At 30.9% G+C, this 20,673-nt stretch overlaps 3 protein-coding genes and 1 non-coding gene across 6 annotated transcripts; 2 read left to right on the top strand and 2 right to left on the bottom strand.

Annotated features, from left to right (window-relative positions):
- The first annotated feature begins 1,864 nt into the window (after positions 1–1,864).
- Positions 1,865–1,937, top strand: TRNAE-CUC (transfer RNA glutamic acid (anticodon CUC)). Its single transcript has one exon. It is a non-coding gene; the product is annotated as a tRNA-Glu (tRNA).
- A 424-nt stretch (positions 1,938–2,361) lies between these two features.
- On the top strand, positions 2,362–3,562 carry LOC100820616 (1-Cys peroxiredoxin). The gene is made up of 4 exons (XM_003531062.5): positions 2,362–2,522; positions 2,632–2,780; positions 2,909–3,052; positions 3,154–3,562. The coding sequence occupies exons 1-4, from the start codon at positions 2,405–2,407 to the stop codon at positions 3,397–3,399; spliced, it is 657 nt and encodes a 218-aa protein (XP_003531110.3). The 5' UTR covers positions 2,362–2,404; the 3' UTR covers positions 3,400–3,562.
- Positions 3,563–6,914: 3,352 nt separating this feature from the next.
- Positions 6,915–12,702, bottom strand: LOC100820085 (polygalacturonase At1g48100). Of its 3 annotated transcripts, none has more exons than XM_014778773.3 (8): positions 12,457–12,702; positions 11,231–11,408; positions 9,668–10,194; positions 9,006–9,173; positions 8,682–8,726; positions 8,366–8,573; positions 8,183–8,264; positions 6,915–7,722 (listed from the first exon to the last, which is right to left on the bottom strand). In XM_014778773.3, exons 3-8 carry the CDS (start codon positions 10,112–10,114, stop codon positions 7,218–7,220), a joined length of 1,455 nt encoding a protein of 484 aa, XP_014634259.1. In that variant the 5' UTR covers positions 10,115–10,194; positions 11,231–11,408; positions 12,457–12,702; the 3' UTR covers positions 6,915–7,217. The 3 variants fall into 3 exon arrangements, with proteins under 3 accessions (XP_014634259.1, XP_040873990.1, XP_003531109.1); XM_041018056.1 differs by having other exon boundaries at positions 11,231–11,357; XM_003531061.5 differs by lacking the exon at positions 11,231–11,408.
- A 3,450-nt stretch (positions 12,703–16,152) lies between these two features.
- LOC100305971 (uncharacterized) lies at positions 16,153–19,222 on the bottom strand. Its single transcript, NM_001248757.1, is given in 4 exon segments — positions 16,153–16,500; positions 16,598–16,704; positions 16,818–16,886; positions 19,009–19,222. Coding segments are annotated over 4 exon segments (453 nt in total). The 5' UTR covers positions 19,148–19,222; the 3' UTR covers positions 16,153–16,362.
- Between the last annotated feature and the right edge of the window lie 1,451 nt (positions 19,223–20,673).

The following is a 20,673-nucleotide window of genomic DNA, read 5'->3' as shown; positions in this document are numbered from 1 at the left end:
ATAACTTTATATATATAAATAAACCCGGTTCTCCTTTAAATTTTCTCAATTTTAGAGTCTAGTAGCTATATCTTAATTGATCATTCTTAATATGTTGCACAGCTTATTTATGTAAAATAGATTGAGGGTGTAATTTGAGTAAAATTTCAATTTGAGCAGAAACACTTGACACAAAAATTGGATCGTGTCCGTATATCATCATATTTACCTCATTCTAATACTATATATGATAAAATCTTAGTTTTTTTAACACGTTATTACTGTCAGATTAAATACTCCAGCTTGTTGTCGACGGTGATATACATAAAATGTTAATTAATTAGTTGGTTTGGATTCATTAGCATATCAACTTTGACAATTTAAACAGAAACAACAACCCTATTTTGAATGTTTTCCTTTAGTTGTTCCTAACAGGGTGCCTGTTATTATTGCAAATAAAAGTCAACTAATCACTTCAATCTTTGAGGATGCGAATAAAGTTCATTTGGAGTCTTGTTTCATTTTCATTTTGACTATAACTACTTTTGAGTATCTTTAATTTTCATATGAAAAATTACAATACTAATTTTCCCCTTAATCTAGCTGTGCAATATTTTGGTTTATTGTTCATACCTTATTATATTTCTAAACTTTCAAGAAATCAACACTCGTATTTTCACTTAACTAAGCAATTAGCAATAAAATAATTTATTATCTGATTAAGACAAATCCACATCACAGGAATTCTCCAGCTTAAGGGTTACATAGAAAGTGATGTATAATTTGTCTGGAAACACGTTAGACGTACATGACTAGATGTAACGCAATTAATAATTATTTTTATTTTAATGTGATTTTACAATTTTAATGGTCTACTACGGGAAAAATATATGCTTTGCATCATTGGCAACAAAATGGCCTGGGTAACTTGTTAGCAACTCACAATTTTCTTTTATGAGTAGCAACTCACAAATATAACTATATTAGTAATTATCTCATGCAATTAAAAATATAAAAATAAAATAAAAAGGATATGTTTTAATTTTGAATAAAATATTAAGTTTGTTTTAAATATATATATATATATATATATATATATATATATATATATATATACATTAATTTATATTTAAAATGAATGAGTTTAATTTTGATATAATGTCAGGGTAAATTTTTTTATATTATCAATTAATTAGAGATTAATTTATATATTGTACTTTTAAAATTATTATTACAAAATTTAACTATTTGATATGATAATGATATTTTATAATGAAAAAAAATTAAGTTATTTTTCACACGATAAATATATTTTAATTAAATTCAAAGTAAATAAACAATTAACATACATATGATGCATAACATATTCCTCTCAAATTGAATATTCTTTCCGACACATCTAAGTGTGTGATAAAGCCACATTATTGATTCTGTCACTTAGTGTGGATTAAGATTTCGTGACTTTATCCTAAGAAAAACATTAAAAACCTACAATTTACATCTGAAATAGATGGAAGGCAATCACCAAAAGTTGCCACTTATCAACTACTTTTAATTTGTCCAAAACATATTAGATAAGATAAATTGTTGAGACCACCATAGTAACCAATAATGACGAAATTGAAGCAATCTCGCACTATATCCGACAGAATGGCCAAATGGAGATGACAAAGACCCAAAATCAAGTTCCAACAAACTAGCATAACCAAAAAACCAAGAGTACATATCACAAGCAACGAATCCAAAAGGTAAGACAAAAATGTCATGATCAGTAAAATCATTTTAACTTTAACTTTTACAAGATCAAAAGCATAAGAATTTTATGAGGCAGTGCTGTGATGTTTGCAAGTTAGAAATTTTATTTTAACAAAACTGAAATCAAAATTCCGTTGTAGTCTAGTTGGTTAGGATACTCGGCTCTCACCCGAGCGACCCGGGTTCAAGTCCCGGCAACGGAATATGTTTAACTAATACTATTTTTTTCTTTTTGGCAAATACTTCAATCTGTGTTTTCAACTTTTTATAACCTTAGCTATATTTTTATTTCTGGAAAGCAAGCTATTCCCATAATGGAAAGGCAATCAGAAATTTAAAAGTCTGAAAGATATAGAAATCATTAGTGAATTTTATTTTTTTGAATAAAGTAATTTTCATAAATATGATCACAGGATCACTAAATTTAGAGGAAAGAAGAAAATTTAGAAATTTATTTAAAAAACAAAACGGTGAGAACGTACAAAAGGTGAATAGTAGTAGTGTGTAGGTGGAGAATAGTGTGAGAGTTGAATGACATGTAAGCAACAGCACAATCACACCCGTAACCAGGAACATGCCACGTTCTCTTCATGCAAGCAACTCTCCCCTCTTTATAATCTCACTTGCACACGTTCTGATCAATGACACAAGTAACTTCTCTGCATCCAAAATGCCAGGTCTTACCATCGGAGACACTATTCCTGATCTTCAAGTTGAAACTAACCAAGGCAAAATCAAGCTTCATCAGTTCTGTGCTGATGGCTGGACCATCCTTTTCTCTCACCCAGGTTCTCATTCACTTAATTTAAATATTTTTCTTTCTATATCCATATTTGGTGGTTACTTGATTTCTTCTTCTCATGCATGCATGATTGTAATTTCTAAATGTATGTTTAGGTGATTTCACCCCGGTTTGTACCACTGAGCTTGGTAAGATGGCTCAGTATGCTAAGGAGTTTTATCAACGAGGAGTGAAGCTCTTAGGTTTATCTTGTGATGATGTGCAATCCCACAATGAGTGGATCAAAGACATTGAAGCCTACACTGTGAGTTTTTTCACTATGGTGCATGTTTCTAAATTATAAATATAGACAATTGAACAAAAAAAAAGGCATATAACTATATATGAAGAAATCTAAGTTGAATAGATTTTGATCTTTCCCTTTGTATGCAGCCAGGTGCGAAAGTGAATTATCCAATAATTGCTGATCCGAAGAGAGAAATCATCAAGCAACTCAACATGGTTGACCCTGATGAGAAAGACTCCACTGGCAACCTACCCTCAAGGGCTCTTCATATTGTTGGCCCAGATTTGAAGGTGAAACTTGTTCTTTGACTAGTTAAATTAATGAATATGTAGTTTTTTTTTTGGGCTAATTAACATGTTAATTAATTTAATATGAGGGTTAATTGTTGTAGATCAAGCTGAGTTTTCTGTACCCTGCCACTACTGGGAGGAACATGGATGAAGTGCTGAGGGTGATAGAGTCATTGCAGAAGGCCTCAAAGTTCAAGGTTGCTACCCCAGCAAACTGGAAGCCAGGGGACCCTGTTGTCATTACCCCTGATGTCACCAATGAGCAAGCCAAGGAAATGTTCCCTCAAGGGTTCGAGAGTGTGAAACTCCCATCAAAGAAGGAATATTTGCGCTTAACTAAAGTTTGATGATGTTCTGCTTCAAGTAGTAGAACCTTCTTCAGCTGTGCCAAATCTCAATGCAATCTAGTCATCTATCTACCCTAATCAAACTATATATATGTTTTGTTTAAGTACACTATTTTGTGGCACTGCTTTTGTTATTATAAGAAAGAATGTACAGTTTAATTGATCTTTTGTTGACTGTAGACTCCATCTCCATATCCACAGTTATATCATGCTGTAAAAATCTTAACCTATAACATAAGTTTTAATTTTATTTAACGATTTTGTTCATCCACTGTTAAATTACTCTTTTGTGGTCATAATCTTCTCACAATTTCACCTTTTGTGGAGAGTATGAAAGTAAATCAAACTCTGGAAAAACGATAATTAGTGACTAACCAACTTATCACATGAAGTTATAAGTATGAATTAATTCCGTAGCAGTCATGGTTGATAAGGTGAAATGGTATGACAAATATCATCTTTGAACTCGGACTAAAAGAAGCCAAGAGGGGTTTTAAATGAAGATTGATACTATAAGAAGAGGTTCATCTTCTTTTATTTAAATGAATATATATATATATATATATATATATATATATATATATATTAACTCCTTTATCATTGAGGATCCTTTAATGTGTTATCAACTACTTCAAGAATGGTGAACGAATGGATCACAAAAAGAAGTACAAAATAAAACAATGTTGATTTATGTAAAATTGTTTTACAACAACAAATCATCATCGTTTATGTCGGTGGTGTATGATCATTTTTTCTCATTTAACTATACCACCTTGTTTTTTTTCTAACCGGGCATCCTATAGCATTTTGCGTTGAACTATTATAGTGAAAGGAAAATGCAATGAACAAATAAGTCTTATTTAATTTTTTACATTTATAGTAAGTAAAATACTCACTTAGAGTCCAGGCTCAAGAGTATATAGGCTATAGGGTCAAGGCTCTGATTCAGAAGCACTCAAGCCTTGTCCATCCATTATTTAGTATCTGCTTAATTATTTAGGATAGTTCGCTCTTATGGTTCCATAATGAGTGCCTAGTGACATATGAATCTCTACGTTATTAAACTATTAAAATCTTCCAAACTTCATCTAATTGCAAATTTTCAGATTAATCCCAACACTAAAGATTGCTAAGCCTAAATCACTACCAAAGGTGCAGGGTAGTCAACTCTATAATTGAATTGACATTTTCACCTTTTTTGATATTGAAACTTGAAAGGGGTTGGGGAAAATATTCCCTTCCATTCATTCCATAATAAAAAGTCGTGGAATAAATTTTAAACAAAAAAAATCATTTTTTAACCAAACCTATCAAATCATCATGCATAACATGACACTTGGGGCTCTAAGAATTGCAATTCTAGTAGGCTAGTGAGGTTACGGAGATAATTTGCATAGTCTCGTATGTATTAGAACCTTGGATGGTTGGATTTAACCCGTTTGTCAATAATTTAATTTGGTCCCTAATTTTTTTATTTAAAAAAACGCATTTTTTGAAAATAAAAATACACTTAAATATAAATTTATAGTTAAAATTAATTTGGGCCAAAAGTATGCTTACAATTTTTTAATAAAAAGCTTACATCTAAATGTAAATTCCTAGTTTTTTTTATAGGAATGTAAATTCCTAGTTATGATCTAAATATATGTCTTGTTTAATAGTTTAAAATTATTATTTTTAACTTTAAAACAAGCGGGCCTAAATTTATTTGTTTAATTACTTGGGTTTTGAACATGAGCCCTCTAGTCTCCGAAGTTGTGGCACCTCATGAATTTTAGTATTTAAAATTCAAGTTTTTAATTAAATATTTTAAAACTTACTCTACTTGAAATTTTAAAAATTAAAACTCTTGACTTAACTTATCACACAAGTACGTCAAGTTTATTTTGTGTCAGGTTATAGGTCACACATTGTTAATTAATTTATTTGTCTGTTCATTTGTTTGTGTGAAGTTATATTAAGTGATCAATGACTTTTCCGCCCACAAAAAAAAAATGATCTAACTTTTGCTAGAGATTTGGGTTTGTCAAAATGCTAGTAAGACTTAAGAGAGACAACTTCAAAACTAAGGCAATTACTTTCTGGAAGCAATATGGGAAATGGAGGAAGTAATGTCGAAAGTGCAGAGAAAAACACCCAAAACTAAGACTGTTATATTCAACTTTTATAGTGTCAACATAGAGCTTAGTAAGAGAACCTCTCGTGTACACTGTGAAGTGAAGTCTACTGTTTCCACACAATGCCTTGTAGATTTATAAACAAGCACTATGAGTCCCCGGCGGATCTTGCTTATGACATGCTCCCCTGAAATTTTTACAAAACCTTGGTAACAATGAATTTTTTAATAAACCCTTCAATTGATCCTTTAAAATTACCATTTGTCATCACATTAGTCTTTTAAAAAAATTATTTGCTAAATAAATCCCTTAAAGATCTACAATATCAACATATTAGTTCTTCAATGGCATTATTATTAATTTAGTCCCTTAAAGATTTAATTCGTCCCTTAAAAGTTAAAACATAATGGCATTTTAGATTTTTGAACAACTAATTTAATGTAAAAAGTAAAAACTACTTATAGTAACATTGAGTAACTTCGTTGCAATCAAAATTTCTAAAAGATCAATAATGAGTTTGTTTTGGAGTATTCCCATTTTCCACTTCTCTCATATTGGATTGACTTTCATGTCTTTTCTTTCTTAACTTTATAGATGTTGAATTTATATTTAATTTCTTCTGATTTCACATAATCTGATTTCAAATATTTTAAATGCATAAGTTTAAGTGGCACTATTGTATTAATATTGTTATTTTAAATATTTGCTTTTTTATTAAAATGCAAATGTATAAAAAAAAGAAGATGATATAAACTATATCTAATGAATATTCTTTTAGGCTCTTCTTCAACTTAGCTCCATCACCACATGAGTTAAACTAATGTACACATCATGAGATGACCAACGGAACCAAAGCCGAAGGACAAATTAAAAGATAAGACAGAGTTGTCAAAGGGTGGGTTACTTTTGTATTTCGACAGGACTATTTTGTTTTTTTGTTCATCAAATAGTTTAGAGCCAAGGGTTACGCTATTATGAGTGTAAGGTTAATCAGTTAAGCGACTAAGTCTATACATGTATTTGTATCAATCTTCAATGCAAGATATATATTTAGCAATACCAAACACCTAAAATTGCTTATATTTAAAGAAACAAACAAATAAAAACAAACAATAAGCAAGATAATGAAGACCACATTGAATGGATGGGTTACAGGTCATGAGTGAAAAGAGGTGTGTACACTTTCGCCAGAAATAGGAAAAGAAGAAAGACAGGTAAAAATAATATAAATAGTGATAGTGATATGACAAAAAGAAAAATTAAAATAGAGATAAGGGGTAAGTGTGTGAATATTATTGTTGTTACTCAAAACACATTTTAATGTACCATGAATGCTAAGAAGTGAATGTTGGTACCTTGTAGAAATTAGAATCCTTAGAAAAAAAGAAACTTAGCAACAAAAATGGTATATAATTTTAGCCATATAATATATAAATGTTCAATCAAGCTAGCTATTACAGTGTAGGCCCAAAAAGGGACCGATTTCTGCATCTCATCGCACAATATGGGAATAATACACCCAAATAGGGACGAATCCTAAAAGATAATTTATAGAGGACCGCAATCATCAACAACACATAATAATAATGGATATATATCTAAACTCTATACGTGTAGTATATATATGATATATAATACTATATAATAGATTTTCTATTTCTATCTATATAAGGTACCAAAATTAATGCAACACATGTTTAATTAACTGCATTGATATTCAGAAAGATCGCCCACTGTTTCAGGGTCACCCTCCCTTAAGCAATTAATTGGAGGTATAGTCAAGGTCTCTTGTGTCCCATAAGCATTCCAGCAAAAAGGGTCATCCAGCAATGCTCCTTCGAATGGCAAAAGCTCAACCTCAGAGAGTGTTATGTTTGTGCAGGCAACAGTGTCACTGCAAGCAAAGTGAATAGGAGCAGTTCTCACATCGTAGGTTCCCTTTATGTTGCTGTAGGACACATCATTCACATGCACAGCTGAAGTCTGGTTTAGACATTCCTTTGACAAACAGTAGTATTGGTCTATTATGATGCAGTTTCCAACGTTCTCCATTTGGATGTTCTCGAATCTCAGACTTGACACTGATCCCATTCCACCTTGCCATGTCTTGATTCTGAGTCCGTTGTCTGATTCCCTTATGATGCTGTCACGGACAGTTAAGTTGGACACACATGCCTGGGAGTTGTGCACTCCAAGGCTTCCTATGCTGTAGAAAGAAAACAAGGATGATGAAATTAGCATCAGGGAAAAGTTTGTTTTGCAATTGTTTCGCACAATTAGCTGTTGTTGTGTTGTGCATGTATTTGACCATGTTGAAATAAACTTGTAGCCTTTGGCCTCATGTGAAAATGAAAACTAGAGAAAATCATGGAATATGTTTTCATGATTCAAGTGAAAACTAGACTAAGCTCAAATTCATACTAGTCTCAAACTCACTCTTCATTCACTTGCTTCTCAAATTGTTTTAGTGTAATAGTATGGCTGAAGTTTAAAATAAAGTTTACATAACATCAAAAATTTGTTGACTTTTATAATAATTTTTTTAAAAATCATATTAACGAGGATTTCTGATTAATTGATACTTTAAAATATTCTTATATTAATTGTGCATAAATTTTAAACTCGTACTATACTATTACTAACTAAAAGAAGGTTCTGCAATGTACCTAATCCCGTGGCTAGGACCACAAGTTAAACCAGCTATGTCCACGTTTGAGGACCCGGGTCCAATTGAAATGCAATCGTCACCTGTTCAAATCATGTGAACATATTTGGCATAAGTTAGAAATAGTAAAAAGAAGAACCAATATACCACACAGGGTAAGTGAACATTGCAATATAATCATTACCATTGCTTATCATGGAATTATATATCCCAACATATTTGGAATTTTCTACATGGATTCCATCGGTGTTGGGGCTGAGTTTTGGTGAAGAAATGGAGAGCTTATCGATCAGTACTCCTTGGCAGCCATTGAATATCATGTGGAACTGAGGACTGTTTTGAATTTTCAACCCCTTCACCTTCAAATTGGAGCTCATGAAGAACCGTATCATCTATAAACAACAAAGCAAAAAAGAAAAAAAAAAGGTTAAGACATTTATAAATACATAACTAAATGCATGAGCTGAGTTCACAAGAATAGTTGGGTTTAGTTTACTTACAGCAGGACTACCACATGGCCCTGACAAAGTTTTTCCATTGGGACCCTGAAAGTGCCATATTTCAAGTAGCATTTAGTATGGTTCCATCCATTCAACTTTAAATGATTGCAACAGTAAAATTGAAAGAAAAATGACATGCCACTACAGAAAAAACAATGAACTAGTGACCAAATTTTGACGAAGATTATTTTTCCCTCACTAATTTTGATATGACAAAACTTTTAGTGACGATTTTTTTTAAAAATTAAATATAAATTGTTAAGTCACTAATTTTAATTTTTCTTACAGTAACAATGATTGTTAGTGACAAGACAAAATGGTTACCCTGTGAGGCTTGCAGGGGAGATCCCACCATTTGTCTCCATTCCCTTCAATGGTTCCTGTACCATTAAGAGTCATTTGGTCAAGTCGATAAAATACAAGCCATTGATTGCGGCTATCTGCTTCTGGCCACGAATTTGGTCCATCTGGTGCCATTAGTGTTCCATCCACCTGGTTATTTCTCTACCTTGTTAGTAAAGTGAAATATATTATAAGGACCACGCCAGAACTGACAAAAGTTAATTTTGACCATTCAATCACACATAGACTGTCAAGATTAGATTTAAGTATAATTAATCTTAGAATATGTTTGGGATATATAAGCTTATTCAAAACACTTCTAAGAAAATAAAATATATATATATATATATATATATATATATATATAATATTTCTTTATAAACTAAAATTAACTAATGCATAAATTAAAAATAATCTATTAAAGAATCTATTTAACAAAGTTTATAAGAATAAATTAATTGTAACTTATATAAAAATTCATTTCATTTTTTTTTATTTTCTCCCAAACGTGCTTTTGGAAAAATTTATCCATGCATGCCCTTTTACATAAGGTTGAATGGTTAATGTTAGCTTCTCTCGTGTCTCTAAAATAACAACCAAAGTGATGTGATCAACATGGACATTCAATAAGCATATATTCTTACTTGGAATACCAATCCTGGCTTGCATGGACCTGAAAAAATAGTTGAAGTGATTTTAAAGCTGTAGTTTTCTGGAGCAAGAACAATCCCAGAGTCCACAGCACATGCTGCTTTCCATGCTGCTCTGAATGCACGTGTGTCATCAGCACAGCCATCTCCAACAGCCCCAAAGGATCTCACATCGAAAACACAGTCAGAAGAGGAAGTTTGGTTATCATTTGGATAAGGGTCAGAAGGAACACTGGGAGAATTAGAAGGACTAGGAGAATTAGAAGGTGGTGAAGCTGAAGGGTCGGAAGGAACACTTGGAGAATCAGAAGAATCATTAGGAGCAGTGGAAACTTTCTTCTGCTTGGTGTGATGGTGGTATCTTCCCTCCACATTTCCAAAATTATGGTTCAAAAGTATCAAAGTAAACCATAGAGTGAAAAACACACGAATGAGATCCATGAGGGGTTAAAGTCCTTGAATTTTTCACTCTTGTGAATGTGCCAATGTGGAAAGGACCACAAAATGCTGATAAGTTGTTTCTGTAAATAGACAAAAACTTCAACTTCAGAATTTATAGTTTTTGAGATAAATGGATGAGAGTGAAATAGAAGAAGGAAGAATATTATGGGTAAGGCTTAATGCATATCCAGAGGAGTCTTAGCAAATTGGTGTAGCAAGGACTAGCTCTTATTTATACTGGAAATTAAACTTGAGCGATATGGAACAAGAAGAGTGCTCAAAGCACAAGGATGCCACATGTCGAGTTCATGTTGGTCGAAAGTGCCAGGGAGTCATGGAAACTGTTTTAAAGGTACTTTTGGAGGTTCAGTAACGCTGGCAGGGTTTATTTGTCTGATAAAAATGAAAAAATAAAATATTTTATATGCTTTTGTATGTTCTTCTTTAATTAAAATTGAAATTTTACCTAGATATTTAACCTATATTTTAGGTTTAAAGTAGTTTTGTCAGTTTTTTCTTTCTTCATTCAGAATTGAAGATATATATTAAAAAATTTATAATAATTCACATATTTTATTTAATCAATTGAACTAATTTTTTTTGTAAAATAAGTTTGCGAGTCTAATTTAGAAAAAAAGAAATGAGGATAAATTTTATTTTAGAATTAAGATAACTATATGATATTTATAAAAAAAAATACTAGGATGTTAACTTAAAACTTTATTTTAAAAGTCATCCAAAAAAACTATACTTACTTCCATTTCTTTCCCTTTTTTATTTCTTAATCTAAGTTTTCTCCTGCTTCAGCTGTCAAAGAAAGAAATGAAATATTTTTACATAGACTGACAGTTCTAACATGTTGAATGCACTAATTAGGAGGTAGAAAGAGGACTTGTGAGAAGAATTTAAAACAAAAATAAAGACGTGGAAAGATGTTTTTGTCTGCTTGTAAAAGTTAATTAACTGTATGATTCTTAGATGTGATGCTATAATTAGTCTATAACTGAATATTAATAGGTAAAACTAGAAGAATAATAGGTCCTTTTGAAATAAAGAGACAAGAAATATATTTGACCCTTCAAAAGAAGGTGATTTTTTAGTTAAAGCCAAACTCACAAAAAAATAAACAAGCCATGTGTATTGTATTTTCCAAGAAACTAAGCAAAACTGGCCATTCTAAAAACTGGCCGGTGTATTGAATCTATTTGTCCAATCATGTAACATGTTTTTCTGCGAGTTTTCCCTGAGAAGAGGCCAAACCAATGTTAGCACTTTCAAGCAGCTTCTTCTGATTCTGAAAAACCAACAGTAAACAAGATATTGCACTTGTATTCTAGCTATAAGTTAATATATAGGACCAGATCTGTAAATTACGTACACATGCAGCAGCAGATTGTGAGTAATTCAAGAAAATTAACAAAGCATTAATTCACGGACAGATATGATACAACTTATAAACTTTCATGGTGCATCACAAATTTAAACCAGCAATAATTTCTAATTTGAACTAAACATATATTTTCATTTTATGAAATAGAAACTTCCTCTTGCTTGCAAAAATAATTAATCAACTTGCTCTCCACGGATTAATTAAGATGTGTCACACATGACCTCATCCTAAGGGCACTCTGCGAAGTGTTAAGGCAATTCAGGCATCACACACGTCATATTGAATTATCCTATTGCACTCTAGCTCATTCACATTGTTATACTACAATAGTAATATTTGCTTGTTCTGTTCTGGCATGATCAAGTTCCAGTCACAAGTGAACACGTAGAAGGGTTAATTTAAGAGAACGATAATTCATTAACAGTTTGGCACAGAAAAAAAATTTAAAAATAAGCACCAAAATGGGTGAATATGGTATTGATGTAAAAGCAATCTATCCCGTGACTCTTTGTTGTTGTTTAGCTCCTTTGTGGCCAAGGAATTGTAGGCATTAGGTGGGCGACAATCGATTTAACCCATTCACGGGTGGTATCAAGCCATGCATATGATTAAATGTCTAAGAAAAATAAAAAGATTGATATATACAAAATAAGGTTTGAATTATATTGTTGCACGTAACTGTATTAGTAATTGTAATATTAAATGTAATTTATAGGATCCTATAGCTGTATGGTAAAAAAAGTGCAACTACATATAATTAGTTCCATAATTTGTGTGTATTTTTTACCACATTAAAATTTTGAAAGATTCCATAATCTATGACTTGGATTGACCCTTTTAGAAATCATGATCACTCAATTCTATGGTGATACATATCTATCACTTGCATGACCACTCGAGCAAATAAATTAATTAAGAAACATTGAAAGAGCAATGGACTTTGTGACTTCACCTGATTATGAGTATTTTTTTTTCCCTCTAAACTTTGTGAATTCGGGAAGTTTCTGTGACCATGCAAAAGGCAATGGAGTTGATCGACGTGTAATATGTGACTAGTGTAAGTAAGCAAATTGTGGTGCAAAAAGAATGATCAGTGAAACTTGATGAGTGTGAAGAGGGTTTTATAGAGGGTAAGATTTGGACAGAGAAAGTGGAATTGTGTTAGCTAGCATGCATGCATCCATGTTTGTCATAACCTGTCACGTGTGCAGTCTCACGGGTGTGATAAAGAGAAAAAAGGGAGAATGCTAAAATCAAACATAAACACAAAATGGAGAGCTAAACGGAAGAAAAGTTTGTGATCAAAGAGATAGATTCTCTAAGGTAAGCACTTTTGTGCCCTGACAGATACAGTGGCAGTTGCCAATGTGTGGTTCTCAGATTAGACACTTGGCATGTGCACACGTGCACGCGCTTCACTCGAGATGTTACTGGTTCTTTGCTTCATGAGTGGCCCTAGTAGTGTCACCATGACAGATAGCCAGAGAGAGACTCATGTACTAGTATGGAAGCTACAACACAATATTTTATACAGAAAAATAAAATTAAAATAATCGTAAGAGAAAGAAGATATAGAAAAGTTTAAAATTATTAGTCTTTATTTTTGAAGAATAAGGAAAAAAAGTGTAATGAAATAATAAATGAAGTAACAAAGATAAATAAAGAAAAAATATTAGAAAGTGTTATATATATATATATATATATATATATATATATATATATATATATACATATATATATAATATTCTATAAATGATAGTATAAGTTTACTCTATATTACATGCTTCTGTGAGTGCATTTTTCTAAGATATGTATGTGTCATGTCTAATATTTTAAGAATATAAGAATTATAAATTAAGTCATATAGTTCTAAATGAATAGTTAAAATTAAAAATTGTTTAATGATCAAACAATTAACTATATGAAGAAAAAATTATATGCATTTTTTTAATCTTTATCATTTAAATATGATCTAACCAAGTGTTCTTCTCTCTTGATGCTGTCTTTTATGTGCATGTGTGTGGTGATGTTAGAGTGTTTGATTTAACAATATCTTAAGATAAATGTGCGCAACTTGAAGCAGATATAAGCACTATACATCATTTTAATCTATTCGACATGACATGTTGTTAACCAAAAGCAAACACAAATGAGATCTAGAAACCCAAGAATTAAAGTAAATATAAATCATACCATGCCAAAAAAATATATAAAAATCATACAATGATGGAAAGTAGTCAAGATTAAAAATATTTAAGGTTCCTTTATTACTTAAAATTAAGTCATGTGACTTTTAATTTATTATGTATTTTAATTTTGATAATTTACTATTAAGATTTAATGATCAATGTAGTATATTTTTATTTTTACGTAAAAATAAATTTCCTATTAGATACTTTCCTTATATATATATATATAATTATTTAAAAAATGAGATCAAATATTTTTTATTATATAATTGAAAAAAATAAATTATACATATTAAATTTAAATACTAAAAAAATCTTGTATATAAGTATGATTAAAATTAATTTCTTTTACCTTTCATACTCTCATTAAAAATGGTTTTTTAGTTTATTTAACTTATTACCCCAACCCCAATGGCAAATGAAGCTCAGAACTCTTTTTCACCCTTTCACGTGTTGGTGTCTCTTGTTCTTGTGTGTGTCACGGACTATGGGAGGGGAATAATTAAAAACGTTAATTGGGTTTTGAATAGATTTGTTTTGGGATTCTTTTCTATGTGAGTGAGACAGTGATGAGGACAGCGTATGTATGAATTGAATTATGAGGAATAAAACAGATGCCTGGTTCCGTGATATAGTTCATAAACCATTATTTTAAGTTGATTTAATAATTGATGCATTTGTCTTAATCATAGTTGCAATCAAACATAGGCATGCAGCCGGAATTGGCTCGGACCAGTTTAAGGAAAGCTGCTAGGTGTTCCAGCTTCACAGGCACCTATTCCAATTCAAGCACAAATACATGCACATGGAGGATATTCACAAACTAAATCTAACTCTTTTTAACTATTTTACTACTTATTCCATCTATGGTTAATTAAGACACATGGTACTCAATTTTATCTATGCCGACCCAAATTAAAAGGCAATGGAGAAACTTCTAAAAAATAATTATGATATAAAAAAGTTTGCCTATTTTAACTAATAATAATCCTTTTATGAACCACCGAGAGTGTAATTAGTATAAAATTGTTATAGTTTAATTAGTTTCTAGATTAAGTTTTATATATACAAAAAAAAAGAATTAATCATAATGGTCACATCTGACTCAAATAATTTTATCACTAATAAAAGTTGCATTATAGTACATATTCATTATTATATTTTACTTTTAAAAAAATTATTCCTTTATTCTTAATTATATTATAAAAATTATCAAACGAACAAATCTTACGAATGGTTAGTAATAGTGGGGGACACCAAGGGACTTTAGCCTCCCTCCCTCAAACTTCTTTCAATGTGTATATGTAGTATAACCTTTTTTTGTGAGAAAATGTATATTATTAATAATATATATACTACTTCCAGTAGGAAAATAATATATACCAGTTAGTATATGATAATATATACTATACTAATTAATAATATATATACTACTTCTAGTAAAAAAATAATATATATTATTTAATAAATATGATAATTAATATATATTACCACTGATTATATTCTAATCTTTTTAATACAGAAAAAATATTATTCTTTTTAATAATATATTGTCACTAATTATAATCTAATCCAATGAGATACTAATAAAAATATTATGCTAATATTTTTAATACTGAAAAAATATTGTTCTTTTCAATAACATATTGTGACTAATTAATAGATCTAATAAAAATAACATTTTTATATGTGTTTCCATCAATTGTTATTATCTACGCTAATTATGTTTTATTGTATTATTATAAGTCTCATTTATCTATTTCTATATATTTAATTATTAACATTAATTATTATTAACATAGATTATATTATAAACACATTTATATTATATATAATTGTTATGAAACTTGATAATTTTTAGTTTTTATATTTGATTTGTTTTTGCCTTTTTTTTCTTTATTTAGATTATTATTGTGAGACATGTTTAATTATTATTATGCTTGTGAGACCAAAATATATTTCAAAACTTGAAAAAAATTATATGATTATAACTCATGTATTTTCTTCTTGTATAATTTGAAATAAAAAAAATTAAATTTTAATATGTAAAACATTTTTTGGGGGTATGCAAATGTTTTAATGTGTAAAACTAATAAATAATTTTATAAAACTTATTATTTATTAAATATTTATTTGTTAGAACTTAGATATTTAAATAATTAAAGTAAAAAAAATTCAGCCCCTTTGACGGCTTCCTAGATCCGTCCCTAGTTAGTAAGCAAATAGGGCATTGATAAATATAGAGAATGGAGGCTCCATTTATCACCTGCATCTCGATGAGAAGTCACATTTTTAGATCGAGAAGCAAATCTAGTTTAAGGTTCTAGACCAAAGAAATCATGACAATTTGTCAAACTACAGCATCAAATGTAGAGTAGTAACTTAAAAAACTAATGAATGAAAATCATCGGAATCTAACTAGTACAGTAAAATTTATAAATGTAGGAGCTCTACAGATTGATCAAAGTTAATTTCCGGAAGGACTACATTTTATTTTGTGCCAAAATGAAGAGTACCGTGAGAGATCACATGAACTACAGTGTTGCATCAAATATTATTACTAAAATATAATGTTCCATCAATCCTATAGTATGGCCATTCTTGTATAACTTGATATCTGTTGTTCCATCATTTTCTCTTCTACAGCTTTACTCAATCATGAATTTTGATCAGTACCAGCAATCTACCACTTCCCCTTGCTCTGGCAAATCCCACTTCTTTGGGGGTCCTGAGGCCCTTGGGGATGCACCAAAATCATCCCAACCCAGTCTTGCAATTTCCACGCCGATTGTTCGACCATAAAAATCCTGTACAAAATGGACAAAAAGCAAATTAAAAGGAAACATTCACTGTCAATGTCATGGTTGACAGTAGAAGGATGAGGCTTATCATAAAAATTTGAACCTTCTGATCCATGGTTTCTAGTGCAAGCATGGCATCATCTTGACATGTATATTGAATGAAAGCAATACCCTTAGATCTTTTTGTGTTCATATCTTTAACCATTTTAACTGCATCACGCATAAAATACACGATCCAAGAGGCGTGAGTTAGGGTACTATGTAATCCACTGAAGTCTCATACAATAATGAATAATGAATTCATGAGATATTCATGCATTTACCTTCAGCTATCTTGCCAAAATTTGAAAATTCCTTCTGCAAAGTAGTCTCACCGGTAGAATATGGTAAATCTGCTTCCAAATAAAAACAAGTAGAACTTGATATAAAGGAAGCAATAGCTGGTACATATATAAATCCACCTCCATGGCATGCAGACATCAGAAGAAAAAAATATTAGAAGAACATGCAACCATGCAGATTGATCACTGATAAAATTAAAGAACTACATAAAGAAAATTCTCCACCCAACAATACATCAGAATTATGCAGATTGAAAGTAAAGTCAAAATCTGAAATTTATCTACTGTTGCATTGTAACGGTAGGATGGGTAGATTGACAGGAAAAAGTTATTGCAGTGCAGTGCAGGTGCATAAATTATCACCTGAGAGACAGGATGTGGGCAAGCGGCTTTCAGTAGTTTGGTGATGCACATTAAGCCAATCACTTAAACCAGAAGATACGTTTATTTTTATAGATATCTGGATAGATGCTTAGTGCTTTGGAAAAAAATGTTTCCAGTATTTTACTGGGGCTCGTACGTTTAGAACTTAGAAGTCAAAAGCGCATAATATAACAGCTAAAGTAAAGTCAAATTTGTCTAATTAAATAAAAAATATATTCTGCACAGCAAATCAGTATGGTGTTAACTTGATAGCCCTCATATGAATTGAGGAATAAAATATTATCCTCCAGATGATTGTCTAACAGGAGAGATATAGATTGCTTTGTAGTTGCTGTTCTTTTCACATAACTTTCAATTTTCTCTAACTTTGTTATGAATTTTAAAGAAAAGGAAGCAAGAAAATAATTAGAGCTGAAAACAATCTCTGCCATTCTGGCCTAGGCCCCTGAACAACCTCTGAAAACAATCTCTTCATGTTTTTCTTACTATTTCCCACCATTGCATAATTTCCCACTCCAATACCCAGCTGCCACATGTACATTCTGATTCTGTATTTCTGTTACATTTTCCTTCCATTATTTCCTTCTTACTCATAAGAGGACCCCTCTCTCTCTAATATGTACACATGAACTCCCTTAGCAAAACCCTCTCCAGCCCACTTTTCTTTTTCTTTTTTCTTATCTAGTATACATGTGTCAAATGCCCTTCAACATCTTATGAATGATTGTCTATATGTTGCAGCATATAGTTCATTTTTATAAATGTAAATTAACAAATACTGAACAAAATGAAGAGTACAAATTTGGGAGATGAGGATTTTCATGACAGATATAAACAAAATGGAAATCAGATTGATAGCACTTCTAGTCCCTAGGCATATAACTAAAGAACCTTTGCAAAAAGAGACTAGGAAGAAAGCCATAAATATATGCAGAAACATATAACACTTTGCATGATCTAAAGATGCCACAATCCTGCAGATAAATTACACCTAAAACCTTAAACCCTGACCATCCCAATTCCCAAACTCCCAAAATTGAATAGTGAGAGGAAGCAGCAAGATGTCTGGCAACCAGAATTGTACTCCTTTTATAACACTAATGTATTTTTCCCTTTTAGATAAAACTTCAGGTAATAACAGTAACAGACTTAGGAACAATATAGGGCTTTTAAATGCTATAAAGATTATAACACTACTTTCCTATGGCTACTGTCATATCGTCCAGTAATCATTATGTAATTTTTCTTTTCCATCACTGTGCTTAAGGAGGTAAATTGATCAACTTTTTCATCTTGCAGGAATGAAAATGGTGATTTTACTCAACACTTATCTTTCAATTTCCATATGCCCTAAACCTTGTATATCCCCACCAAGGAACTAAAATAGCCTACACTTTTTTGTAGGATAAACTATCTAAACCTGGCAATGGTAGATAGCTGTTGACAACCAAATTGATTGCTACCCATAAGTAAAACAAGCAATATAAAGAGATGATATTTAACAAGGCTGGCAAGTACAACAAATAAACCAATCTCTTTATATTTTAACCTACACATTACCTATATCACCAAAAATTGAGTGGAAACTGGAAAATTAAAAAGAGTTGGCATAAAAATTGCTACTTTGCAAGGAAAAAGGGATTAAAAAAAAAAGTGCCTACTTTAAACCGAGTTTGTGTCCTCAGGGCTCAAACAACACAAGAACAATTGACAAGGAGAAGGGCATGCATTAAATACGTGTTTACATTGAATAAAATTGAAGGGTAAGAAGGAGAGAAAAGAATATTACTTTTGACAACAATTTTGCTTGCAAGAGGGTAGTCATGGCGCAGAGAAGATGCCCTGAGCGTAAGAAGAGAAGGGTTTACTCTTACAAAGGGTTTTGCATAACCAGAGAACGAAGAAGCCAATATATTCATCTCCATCATCAAATCACTTCAAATTCAAAACCAAACAACACAACCTCGTTTAAGAGAAGACAGGCCTGTTCTAAACTAAACTCCAAATAAATCTAAAAGTAAAATATCTAAATATCTTGAAGCATGAATATCAAAAGTATTTATATTTGCGCAGTATTCCTCTCGTGAAAAAGTAAATCAAGTTTTAGAATCTAAAATTTTAATTAACTTTAAATTTTTGTAATATATATTTGATATTTATCACAATTACTTTGCAAAATGCATCTTTTCACTTTTATAAGCTCTATAAATAGATACCGTAAAATATCAAAAAAATAAATAGATACAGTAACCTTTGATTTCATTTTCAATTAATCCTTAAATTTTATCTTTTTTCCGATAGACACATAAACTCATATTATTTGTTATATTTTAAATATGAAAAAATGGGTTGTAACAAAAAAAATTATCAACATTGAAGATAAACAATTCGATTTAAGAATAAGTTGTAAAGATAAATTATCTATTAAGAAAAAAAAATAAAATTTAACTCAAATCATCATAAATTTAAAGTTTTTAGTGTCTATTTGTTAAAAATGTAAAATGTAGAGATTAAAAACTTAAAAAAATGAGGTCAACAACATTAAGGCCTAGGCTTGTTTGTAAAGAGTGAAGGAAAGAGGGATAGATGATGGTAGATTTGAATCTTTCAACTAACAAAATTAATAGTTAACATTAAAAAAAAAACAATAACCCTCCTAGATTTTCCTTCTCAACAGTCTTGTAAACCAATCCATAATGTACTTCTAGTTGATAGAAATTGACAATTCCTTAGGGTAAACCAGACAAGTAATTTTTTCCAACAAGTAATAAGAGTTAATGCAAGACCAATGGAATTCATGGATACACTCCAAATGGTTAAATTAACTCCTCATTCTTCAATTCTTCTATAGAAATAGCACAATCTTGTTGTGATTCAGTAGCATATAGCCAGGGGGTAAGGGTTTCATGGCCAGCCTAGCAATAACGGCTTTAGGGACACAAGAAAGCAATTGTTCGTCTTGCAATCGACAAGGTTCTCTTTCAGCCCTTGTTGTTGGAAAAGAACTTTGTGTATTATCATACTCAATGACTCGAATTGATGTAATTGAGAGATAATTTTGTGTATTATTAGACTCAATGTCTCTCATTCGTGTAGCCTGAGATGTTGGGGAGAGAATTTTGTATATTATCATATTCAATGTTCTCTTCTCTCCGTTGCTATCTGAACTTCGGGAACCATGCAAAAGCAACAAATTCCCATTATGCAACTCAAAAAGACATTAAATAAAAAATAAAAAAGAAATCGATGTGGGACATAAACTATCCCAGTAAGGCAGTAACTAAACCGTGGACGCAAACATTAAGAGCAAAAGCAGGCACGAGATCACAGTACGACTCATGGGAATTAGGAAAAAAAGTAAAGTATGTATCTGAATCTGAATTTGGAAATTGTGGGTTTTAGTTAAATTTATATTGGTTCAAAGATTAGAATTCGAAATCCTCTCTGGATAAAA

This window comes from Glycine max, chromosome 8 (genome assembly GCF_000004515.6).
Source record: "Glycine max cultivar Williams 82 chromosome 8, Glycine_max_v4.0, whole genome shotgun sequence".
In the NCBI taxonomy this organism is placed as follows: domain Eukaryota; kingdom Viridiplantae; phylum Streptophyta; class Magnoliopsida; order Fabales; family Fabaceae; genus Glycine; species Glycine max.
The sequence above is the reverse complement of the archived record's forward strand: the minus strand, read 5'-3'. Positions and strand labels throughout refer to the sequence as shown.